Below are 12,263 nucleotides of genomic sequence, written 5' to 3'. Positions count from 1 at the left end.
CTGTGTGCGTGGAATTTAGATGAGAAGGAAAGAAGGTCTTTTTGCTAGCCGGTGGATTTTTGACCACAATAAATCTGGGTGTGTGAGCCATTAACATAATGTTTCCACCCATCAATGTCCTCTCAGGCAAGCGCTCTGTGGACGTACTGTGTGTAAAGCTGAATTTACGGTGACTGAGGGGGGAGCGGGGGCTTTGTCTGAAGCCCAAATAATCTTTTGTGATTTAAAAAAAAAAAAACCCTCAGAACGTGCAGAACAAAATCTAATATTAAGATTCACAGGATCATATTCTTACCAGACTTAAACCTCCTTTTCCCCTTTGACTTCAGTTTATTCCAAATGAGGGTCTAACGCGCAGACCCGCGGGGAAGCTTTATTTTCCACGCAGGCTGTTTCCTTTCTAACTTTGCTCTTGAGCATGATGGACAAATACGTTGTTTCAGGCAAGCACTGGGTGAAGGCAGAGGACAAGGGAAGATGGCTAGGGTGCTGTAATTTTATTTTTATCGTGTTAGCCGTGAACTTGGAAGTTGGAGAAGACCGTATGTTTTGGTCAGGTTTAGGAAGCAGAATGCTCCATAACATACCTGTCTTTCAGGCTGGGAAATAAAACGTTGTTTTCTTGTTTAAAAGAATAAAGGACTAGAAAGAGTCCCACCTTGTTAATACTATTCAGCACTTTTTTAACATCAAGACAAGGTCTGCAGATCTCTTCCAGATGACTGATTCTTCTCCTCCTTCCTCTGGTTTACTCGTTGCTACCTGGCTGTGATGAGAGAACCTCTGTCTTACAGACCGGCAAAGGGTTGGCTTTTGCGGGAATAAGACAGGGATTAATGTCTCGGGGAACTGGTAGCCAGGAGTGTCCTTGTTTGTATTTCACGAAAAAGCATCCAAACTGCAAGCACGCCATCTCAGCCAGAGCTCTTTAAGTATAATGTCAGAATGGAGATTATTGGTGTGTAATATATGTAAATTGCATATTTTTATGTTTTCCATGCCTATTATGCAGCTTCTTGGCTTTCATGCATACGTTTATGGGAATATTGTATTTCCTTTTCAAATTAGGTTTCAGTTGCTCAGTGCGTTTTCTTTTAACAAACATTTGTTAACTCAAAATTATTAGGGAGTAGCCTATCTACGTGTTAATATGTGTGTACAGGACTTAAGTGTGCCTCTGAATTGGCGTGTCACTTTCTGATCCCGGCATTAACAGTCATCGCCGGTTCTTCCCATGGAAAGCGGAAGAATGACTGCAAAAACACTTGTCTCGCAGCTGCAGGTGTATGGTCGTACTAGAGAGCAGATTGTTTTTAAGGCAGGATATCAATATTTTGAACTGCTTCATTTAAGATAAGGGAAAAGGCTTTTCCGGTGTACACGGGCATCCCTTGACCTTGTCATGTGCTTTTTATTAGTGGCAAAGCAGCAGAGTTTGCGCTACAGCAGGAGGTTCAGGCACTTTGCTGGTTTTGAAGCGTGCCATTTCGGACTGCTCGTGGATTCAGATCGAGCAGCGATACTCCGCTCGCATTGCTGCCCGCGAGGCCGCTTGCTTCCTGTATTTAACCCGTAGGATACCCAGACTTAAATAGTACTGCAGTGTTAAGTTTTTACTGGAAAAAGAACAAATGTGAATAACCTGTCTCCTGTGGAGATAATTTTTTTTCCTCCTTGCCCTCTAGAGAACTTCTCGCATCTACTTTTTCCTCTTCCTTGTCATCTTCCCCCATAATTGAATCAAACCAGTAACTTTAAAGGCTGCAGTTTTGAAATGGGAAGTGGACTGAATGTTGAATGGGTTGCGGAGAAGGTCATAACAGTCTTTAACAAAATTTGCAGTTCTCATGCCATTACGTGGAGCTCAGGAATAATCTTGATAAGAAAACTCCAAACTTTTCTGTGAGCAGCAGTAAAGATGCAAGCTGTTTCAAGGTTTCTTTCTTCTACTGTCAAAACATTTCACTGCCTGAGTTTCAGAATTATCCCCTAACTCTTTTTGGTGAGATAGATCTTAGGCAATTGGCTTCTCTTAAGTCTTTGAGAGCACTTGGTTTTCATTAATCTGAAGTATGGATCTGATGGCAGCTGTCGAATCAGTTAGATATGTTCATATTGTCTTGTTAACTCTGCTTTTAAGGGAAACACAGGAACCAGTGGCTAAAAACGTGCATTCCCTCATTAAGAGGGATGGGGGGGTGGGGAGGGGAAGCAACTATTAATTTATTATACTTTTTCCCATACCTTCTGTTGAATTACTGTCCAACTGGTTGCCCACAGAAACATTTCATTTGGATCCCAGTCCCACACCAATGAGCAGCTCATGATCTTGGTCACAATGGACTTGGCTTTGAGAGCTCTTCGCTTAATGACCCAAGAACATGAGACAGAGGTCAGGGGTTTCTTTGTGAGGAAGAAACTTAATTCACATGATATAATTTTCATGAGCACAAGGTGGGGGTTTTCTTTGTTTGTTTTTATTTTAAAAACAAGTTCAGCCAATGGTATTGATTATTTCTCTTTCTGGAGTAGGTACAAATAGATGGGATCCAATAGTTTTGTAATTGTTATCGTGCAAGAATAATAACATTTATTATTTGTTTGGTAAGTATCGCAATATTTTAAATACTATAATTATATATTTACATGGACTATAACATACATGATATATTAATATAGCAACAACAATAAACAGGTGACCTTACATTTTGAATGTCCACCTTAACTTCTGTCTCTGGGCCTATTTCCACCTCCATCCCCATCATGCCAGAAAAGCTGGGGGGGGGGAGTGAGTGGGGCTTCAACCTTCAAAAAAACAGATCTTCTCTTACAGCTCCGGAATCTTACATGGAGATAGAAAAAAAGCTCTGGACTTTTCTGGAAATTTAAGCTGATTGTACTGTAACTTTATTAAAATAAATGTTTAGAAATACAATAAAAATATAGACATCTTAAATACAAAAATGTAACAGTAAAATGACACAATATATATAAAACGTATCAGTTTCTTGGTTTTCTTAACCCTTTTTTAATGATATTGCTCACAAAACTGACTTACCTTCCTCCGTAGACTGTACGCAGGCTGAGCATTCGGCATCACTGCAAACCTTAAAATATTTTTTAACTATTGCTACACGTAGGAGTTCAATATGAACCACTTAAGTGAAAGTATGAGTCAGCCCTTCATAGAGTATATGAGTGGCATGTATTGGTGAACTTCTATTTCGTAAATTCATTAAAGAATTAGAAGTATCAACAGGAATCTGAATACTTGCATATTTATTCAATTAAGGACTGGTATATGAATGAGGGCTTTGTGATGAGTAATCACAGATGGCTCGCTTGAGTCCTTAATTATGCTCTATATTTTAGATTTCCAAAGAAAGGTACTAAAAATACCACGGCATGATTCAGTGAGAAGCATGTATTGCAGTGGGATCAGAAAGAGCAGAATTTCATCCTTAGCAAAGTCACTCTAGAAAACCATGTATCCATCTTTAAATGCATCGGGCTCAATTTCCTTCAAAACTTTCTACCCCTCTAGAGAGAACTGTTTTATTTTTATCTTGATTTTTGCCAGGACATCAGTAATAGTAATAATTTTCTTATAAAAGAAAGACTGAGTGCTGGGTCAGGATACGAAGAGCCTTCCTCTAGTCAAAATAGCAGAATACTTGTTTTTCCCCAGTGCTGGTTAGATTGGAGGCCCTAGCAGGTACATTAATGGGAGCCTCGTGAATGAACCCTTCCTTACTGGTTGGATTCCTCCAGTTATGCTTGTCCGTTATCTTTTTTCCCCCCAGGTTTATGGATAACTTATTGCTTTTACCTTAATGGCTAGGATTTTGTAGCAATTTCCTGTTGGCAAATCCAGCCGTGTAGGTGTAGATCGTGCAATAGCTGCTGTTGTAGGGCTAAACGTTGAGTTTGGTGAGGGTCCTCCTGCGAAAGCTTTGCAGATCCCATCCCCTGGCCATCTGCCAGCAAAAAAATTGAGTACTGTTTGAAATAATAATAAAGAAAAGTGTAATTTTTTGTTTGTTTTGCTTTCAGAGGGAACAAACCTGTGTATCCCAGTTGTGGAGGGGAAGGTGCCTGAGAGCCCAGCTAGAGACAGCTGGGCTGGTTTTCATGATGGCCGGAATCCTTCTGTTGTGTTTTGGGTTGAGTAGAAGGTGGGAGGAGAAGAGTTCACAGGCAGAGAGCAACATAATCTCAAACTGAGGCTGGTTATGAACTGTTGTACGTAATACTGCCATATTTAAGCATTTAAACTCATGAGTCTACAGTCTCTGAGACTGCCTGAAAAAGTTTTGAGATGTTTCATTTTACATATATACACTTACATATTTTTATATATATGTTAATATAAACATTATGAGTATATGTTCCTCTTCGGGCTTTCTGTTTTACTTTTTCAGTTGTCTTGACATTTTCCATCCAACCAGGAGCTAGATAATTAGCTTCTCTTTGAATTATTTTGATAACGTTACCTAGCCCTGCGACTCCATGATCTAGCACCTGAAAAAAGACACGGGTTCAGTGACAGACTGTGATAATGTTGTGAACGTTACTAATCTCCTGTAGATAAAAATATAATTCATGAAGGATCAAGTTATCCTCTTAATTACCCTAAATGTACACCAGTGCACCTTCTCTCATTTCAGTGTAGCTACCACTGATGTCCACTGGTGTGAAATCAGCATGAGGTCTCATTTGGTATGAGGATGCAGAAGGTCAGATCATCAGATGTTCAAAGTCAGCGTATTTGCTCCTGTTTTCATTAACCAACTATGTGGTTCCCAGTGCTTGCCGTTTGGCACGAAAATGCTTTCTGTTGGGTTTCTTCCTGTATTCGGCAGAAATACTCATATATATATATATATATAAAAAATGAATCGGCAACATGGTTCTAGGATCCTAGGATCCTATAGGTATAGATCCATGTAGTTAATTAATTTCACTTAATCTTCTAAAATCTCTCATTCTGATGCATTAGAACCATCCTTTCTGTGTTCTTTCTTGTGCAATATTTTGGTTTTGAGAGCTTTTTCTACAGTGAAAAGCGTTAACAGCAGGTATCGCCATTCATCTCGGAAGGAGTTTGAAATTTTCAGTGTTAGTGATGAATGAGGGTATCTGACCCACATCTGTTTTACATTAGAATGGAACATTGCCCTGACATCGTTAGGAGCATTTGTCAAGATTCCCTGGACAGAGCTTCTGTAAATTACATGCTGCAAATGTGTCAGGGTCAGATAAGAGGATATCATTAACTCCACTAAAGTTTACTCATGATTCTGTCAGTTCAACTTAATACGTTAACTGCCAACAATTTTCCTTGAGCTGTTTCATTAAATCTTTCATTCACAGGAGGAGAAAAAAAATTGTATCACTGTACCCAAAAATATTGCACATGTTCCTTTCTCATAAATCATATTAATTGCAGACATGGTCACAAAGCATATTAAATGCAGGCATGCGTAAATGAATTAAAACATATGAGAATTTTATTGTGCCTATGGTAGGTCCCGCATCCTAAAATACCAACCACATTAACAGGCGTAGTGTTTCATTTAAATAGAATAAGCTTTTTCTCAGTTTAATGGCCTTTATTTTGTTGATAATAGAAGTATTTTCTAATAGCCGATAATGGACCAGATGTTGCGTACACGGTCTTTAAGGCTTTCCTCATTCAATTTCTCCTCTTCTTTCTGGCTCATATCCTCGGCTAGCGATGCGGTGCTGACCCCACCAGCAAGGGATTTGTCCTAGTGAACATTTTGGGTTGCTTGGGATGTGCTCTCTGAAAACTTTTCCGTAGAGCTTGGTTGTTACAGTTCACTGTGTTCTCTTTGCTTATTCCTAATTGCGCCTTTGTTTTCCAATAGAATAGATCTATTTTATCAATTATATATACCGTCTTCTATTGTATAAGCTCAAAGGCTATGCGCCAGCATTTCTGCGTGTGTTTTTTAAAAAAATGAGAACAAAATATGTGTAGCCAGAAAACTTACAGCATTTATAGGAGTTCTTCTCTGAAATAAATTGAATAGTTACAGCAGCATTTGGTTCTAGGTGTTAGATCAGCCCTCGAGTTTTCTTTCAACTTCTTTGGGATCTGGATCTGTGAGGCTGACAATTACTACTTTGGCTTTCCCAAAGTAATTCAGAGGGAAGTACGTATTTTCTAGCAATGTGGATGGTATATGGATTGAATAAATTTGTCTTCCTTAATTATGTAAACTAATGAGATCTGTTTACCTGTTTAGAACTATACTGTTTCATACCAGCAGCAGATTTGAGTCGCAGAATCCAGATCTTCGCGTGTCTCTGGTGCACCGCTAAGCTGAGGGTGCTGAGCATCTTGCAGACATGGCCCGTTAATGGCTTTCTAATTGATTAGGTGAAAGTCAGCCATGCCCTTCCTGTAACTCCTTGTATGGGTGATAAGGTCATGGCACATACCGTATGAAAGACTTCTGCCCTGAGGCTACTTCCCTTATAGCTTTCAAAACAGGCATGACCAAAAATCTAATTATTTAGATGCTAATCAACTGCAGGATGATTCTGAGGGCCTCTGAAGAAGATATTTCTGAGAAGATGGTTACCGTTCAGACTTCAGTTTTCTCCACCTCAGAGACAGAGAGCTGTGTCAGTTCTGCTCCAAAGTGCCTATTAGGCGCATATGCGCTTAATAAAGATGCCTAAAGACTTGTGTTATCTGATTAATTTAAAATGTTTAAAGTAAATCTCACCAAATGCTAACTTTAGTTTGTCAGAGAAGACAAATCTCTCTCCAAATATAGATGCTACCAAAATTTGAGTGGCTTTTGAGATCGTGTCTGGATCCAGGTTTAAATTTCAAGGCTAATCTCTAACTCTAAAATAACTTCCTATCTCAAAGTTTCTGAGCTCGCTGTTTTTGCTGGCAAAGTCCAAATAATGTTGTCTTGCGCTCTATTCTGTTGAAGATATTGAGCAGAAGAAAGTTTAGTTAAAGGACGTAGTTGGTAAAATAGCTATTTGCCCAACTCAGCAATTGGTCCTGCAAGTCCAGGTAGAGGCAGTGTGTGATGTGAGGGCGCTCAGGCGGAGAAGATTGCCGTCGGGACTCCAGCGGGGCTGCGAGGGCGCCGCGAGCCCAGCCCGTTCTCCCTGCCCTTGAACTTGGAACAGAACGTGGTAAAGCCCCGTAAATATCGGTATCACAGAGGTGCTACGCGGGAATGGAAAGGGCTGTGCACTTATTTCAGATCTCTGATAAACCCCGCATGTTTTAAACTGTAGTCAAAACCATGGTACTTGTGCCAACGTAAATATTTTCCAGAGTAGTAACTTTCAATGTAAATGTTTAAGTTAAGCTATGTTTTTTGTGAATCTTTCTCTTCTTTTAACTCTATTAGTGTTAATTTTAATGGACAAGGATTAATATAACCTAAATGAACATAGGTTCTAATACTGTATCCTGCTGATGCAATGTCAGATCATTAAGCATGCTAGATTTTCAGGACCAAAGGTACAAGAAAAATGTTTGTAATTCCTAAAATAGAAAAACTTACTAAAATAATCTTTAGAAATTTTAATACTTTTCAGGAACCAATTTTTAGAAGAAAAAGTTGAGGGCCCAGTCACTTCAGCTTTTAGGGAGTTTTGGGAAAAAATGCTGTGCAAGTTGCTGTGCAAATAGCATGATTTTTCAATCTGTGGTGATTCCAGAGATTTTTTAAATTGTTTTTTATTAACCTCAAATTCTTTTAATATGTTTTGTGCATTGAAAAGACTATTTGAATTAAATAGAAAATATCTTGTAGCCTGAATCCAAATTCTTCTTTTGTGTTTTTAACTTAAAAGTTATAAGATTTCAGTATCTAAATGATGTCTTTGGATCTATTTTGAAACTTCTTTTTGCATGAAAACTTCTGTTTGTGAAACATTCAGAAAATACCATCAGTTAAACTCCTGTTTTTCTGCTTAGTGAAACAAGTGAACATTCTAGTGCTGTAAGTAGTAACCGAACCTCTTTCTCAGAATTTTTTTCTTTCGGTGAGATGTCTTGGGTGCATCCGATGCAGAGATGTTTTGTGTTCTCAGTGCAGGTACCGGGGTGTCTCTTTTTGAAGTACTCTGCTTGTGCCTCTTGCTCTTTTCCTTGTCAGACGTGTAAGACCTGGATGGGTCTTCCTTCCTGCTTAAATCATGATCCCTGGGGCTCATTTCATGTATTCATTAAAACACAAACAAAACTTAGAGCTGGGACCACAAGCGCCCTACGATAATAAAACCTTTTCTTTTGCGATGGAAAATAAATACAATTCAAGAAGGAGCATCAGAGCTTCAGGAACCAGACCTGTTCATATGAGCACAGATTTATTCTTTACGAAATAGACTCCAATTTTAATAGTTTCTTTTTAGTTTACGGTAAGAAGTGCAGTAAAGCAAAATGATTATCTCACAGCATATGTCAGATATTTGTAATGCCTTTTTGGAGGAAGAACCACCTGTGCATTATCAGAATAGGCTGTTTTGGCAGAAGCTGTACGCCATCCATCCATTACAGGCTGCAAGCTGTTTCTCAGGTTTTGAAGTGCAACTTATTCCAGCAGAATCAAGCAATTCTCTCAGTAGTAGTTATTTTCAGAATGTGCTATAGAGATGTGCCGGGAAAGGAAATGCACACCAACCTATAGCGTGAGTGATTTTTGTACAATAACTTATCACCGTAGCTTCCTTCGCTCCTGCTTGAAAGCACAGCTGCTTTTGAAATTTTGTTTGCTTTTCTACTGGAAATTATGGCCTAGAGGGCTGGGCTTTTATAGGGACAAGCATGTATTTTCCAGTAATCTCTTTTCAACTAATCTTGACTGCTGATTTCATAACTGTTCACGTACAAGCAGCTTATTAAGGGGGTCACAGTCAACTTGAAGCCGGTCCGGAACGCCAGACCATTTCTGTTGTGTCCTCTGACTCAGCGGATGAAGTTGAGAACTGGTGTTACGACCATCACTTTACTCTCTCACGTTCATTTCTTCCCAGGCCAGCAGAGAGGGCACGCAGCAGCAGGAGTTACGGCTGCTCTGCCCCTTCCCCACGTATTCATGTTGTGCTGGGATTCTTTGTTATTTCCATCGGTAGTGTTGCTGTGATCCGCTCCAAATTAATTTCATTTTAATGACTGCAGATCTTGGGGGGGGGGGGAAAATTGCGTGAGCTTTTTCCCAGCTTTCCTGTGTTTGTAGATCATGCAGGAGAGCGTGGCTAAAGAGCCACTACTTGCCTTTTAATCTCTTATAATTGAGTCCTGAAGGAATAAACATCTGCAGAGATCCCAGCTGGGGCATGGGATTAGGCACTCTACAATCATAAAAGTTTTAAAAGTGATTTTTCCTTATTTGCCCTTGGTATCGCTTTTTATTGGTGGTTAGCCATCAGTTTTTATTTTGGTGGATGATGCAACCAAATTCCACTTCCTCTTTGGATTAGGTACTCAGAGCATGGTTTGAATACCAAGTCTACCTACTTTAGGAAATCAAATGACAGACTTGAGAACTCCTGTGGCTCTGTAAGCAGCGCAGTTCTTCACATATTTTAACTCTTTCTATTATTCTACCTTTTAGGTAATGGGACTCTTGACTAACCACGGTGGTGTGCCTCACCAGCCCCAAACTGATTATGCCCTGTCCCCGTTAACTGGGGGCCTGGAGCCCACCACCACTGTCTCAGCCAGCTGCAGCCAGCGGTTAGACCACATGAAGAGTTTAGACAGCCTGCCTACGTCCCAGTCCTACTGCCCACCGACCTACAGCACCACGGGTTACAGCATGGACCCTGTCACAGGCTACCAGTATGGGCAATACGGACAAAGTGAGTATTGGGACATTCGCACCGTGAAGTGCAGTACCGTACCCGTTTATCAACGGTCTGTACTTTCTGTCTGTAACAAAGAAAATTATGAGCAGAGATCCTGATGGCCGACTACCACTTCTCTCCAAAGCTGAGCGGAGTGCACTGGTGAGATAGCTGATTGTTCGAGCAAGATTTCTGCTGCATAATTATTTTCTTAAGTGATGTCAACAACATCTTGATGTTATTAATTGTTGAGACATGAAACCTGATTGCCATTAGGTAAAACATAAGGGTTGTCCAAAATGAAATAACCACTGGCATTCCACTATTAGAAACACATGTTCTTAATGAGGTCAGCTCAAGAATCATTACAGTATATAATCCTAGATACATAGAGTTTTGTCAAACTTGTCCTAGGAATAAAAATATTAGTCGCTTTCCTTTGATATATCAGTATTAAATATGACAATGTCAACCTGTAGTTGGCATGGCCCCATGCTGTGAGGTTGTCACAGCATGACTTAAAAAGCTTCTTTTGCTTTTTTGCAGGTGCCTTTCATTATCTGAAGCCAGATATTGCATAAATGAACTGTCCACTTCAAGTTAAAGCTGGTCTTGTTTTCCGGTCTCACTCCAAGGCTTGGATACGAGGGATCTTCTCACCACACTGCAGCCTAAACTGGGGCAGCCCCACTGAGAGAAGCAGGCTTGTTATGTTCTCTCCAGTCATAGCTTTTAGTAGACTTTTGAAGGCTGGACAAAGCTACACAGAAGACAAAGGCCAAAAGCAATAATGAATAAATAAATGCGACATGGTTCATTATGAGTGGGTATACAAAACAGAGCAGTATTTAATATCACTGCCTGGCAAAACATTCCATTTTTTGTTGTTGAAATTAATGTGCTTTGATTGGGACAAATGGAACATTTTGAAACTTAGAGCAGTTGAGCTCTGCGTACTCTGACTCATCTGACATCCAGTGCTGACTTTTGCCTAACTGTAAAACTGCTCAGTTTCTGAAGCAAGGGCAGGAGAACCTCTTCCATTTTACACACTGGAAATTGTCATCGAGAGGAAATGTCACGGTCCATGGGAAGCTAGGATAAGTGCGAAAGACTTGCCGAGCAACTTATCGGTTACCTTACCATGCTTTTGTAATCAGGTTGTCAATAAATGTCACTTACAAGTTGTGCTTTACCAAGAGACGAGCTCTTGTGTAACATGAAAAGCAGATGTTACCTTTTTGTATGTGGAGTTTTCCTAGTCCATTGTACCTTTTCGAACAAACATGGGAGGAAAAAAAAAAATCAACAACGACGCAACTGATTTTTCATGACTGCCTAGCAACGTGCAATACTGTGTACCTCACACAAACTTTGGGATCATCCAAAGTCATAGAGATAGAATCAGAACTATATTTTTGCAGGTACTTTTATTTTTGCAGTGCGTAATTCCTGACGATAAAATACAGAAATGTTGCAGTCTGCTGGACAACTAAAATCCAGCTTGCTAATCATGATTTAAAGGTCGTTTTCAGGAAACAATACGAATGAATGATTACGTTTACTTTTTTTAGTGATGTACAGGACATGGACAGAGATGGACCTGTATTTGACACATTTGTTTAAATTATACAGCGATATCCAATATAGAAAATATGATTATAGAAACCAAGGTTTACAAGAAGTTTGCATTGTGACATTTTAGAATGTCAATAAATTTGTGTTTTGTGATGTTGAGAGGAAGAGGAAGATGGAAGGCGGTGTTTATTTATTTCTCTCTATTCTTGGAACAAAGAGGGAGGCAGAACACAAATACATTCCTTTTAGCGTTAAGGACTATGAAGTAGTGAGTTAGACTAGGTTCAGTACAGAGGTTAGTTCACACATTGGTCTTAAGGGTGATGGAAAAATGAAATATTATCTTTGTGTTGCAGCCTCTACGACAACATATGTGTTGTAAAAAAAAAAAAACAAAACAAAAACAAAAAACCCCAAAAAAACAAATAAAAAAAACAAAAAAAGAAAACAAAAACCAAACGTCTTTCATGTAAAAAGTTCAGTAAATATTTACTATTTATAATGAATAAACATTATGAAGACTTGCAAAGCACTGATGATTTTGTCCTAAAATGTAGTATTGTGCTAAATACATTGATACATTTTAATCTGAATATCATGAAGAAATAAACCATGTTACCTTCAACGCAAACTGTATTCATTATGTCAGCGTATTCCGCGCACACCCGAGGGCTGCGGGAACCGCAGGTTCCGCTAACGTGCCACCCGGAGCTCTGTGTTTGTTCATGAACTGTGCATTTTTCAAGTGCTATTGGGAAGACGTACTACTGGTACCAACAAGAGAAAAGCATTGTGCCTTTCCTGGGCATTTAAAAGAAAACAAAACGGGCTTAAAC

The 12,263-nt window shown here is 39.4% G+C and overlaps 1 protein-coding gene across 1 annotated transcript in view; it reads left to right on the top strand.

Moving 5' to 3' along the window:
* The window catches only part of PAX3 (paired box 3), a 38,164-nt gene extending 27,645 nt beyond the window's left edge, over positions 1-10,519 (top strand). Inside the window, exons 5-6 of the mRNA XM_009325108.1 lie at positions 9,618-9,864; positions 10,396-10,519. Of these exons, the coding sequence (XP_009323383.1) occupies positions 9,618-9,864; positions 10,396-10,430 (282 nt within the window). The 3' untranslated portion in view covers positions 10,431-10,519. The remainder of the gene's footprint in view (positions 1-9,617; positions 9,865-10,395) is intronic.
* The last annotated feature ends 1,744 nt before the right edge of the window (positions 10,520-12,263 follow it).

The sequence above is a fragment of the Pygoscelis adeliae genome, unplaced genomic scaffold, assembly GCF_000699105.1.
Source record: "Pygoscelis adeliae isolate BGI_AS28 unplaced genomic scaffold, ASM69910v1 Scaffold155, whole genome shotgun sequence".
Classification (NCBI taxonomy): Eukaryota; Metazoa; Chordata; class Aves; order Sphenisciformes; family Spheniscidae; genus Pygoscelis; species Pygoscelis adeliae.
This window is presented reverse-complemented; position numbering and strand designations above follow the sequence as displayed.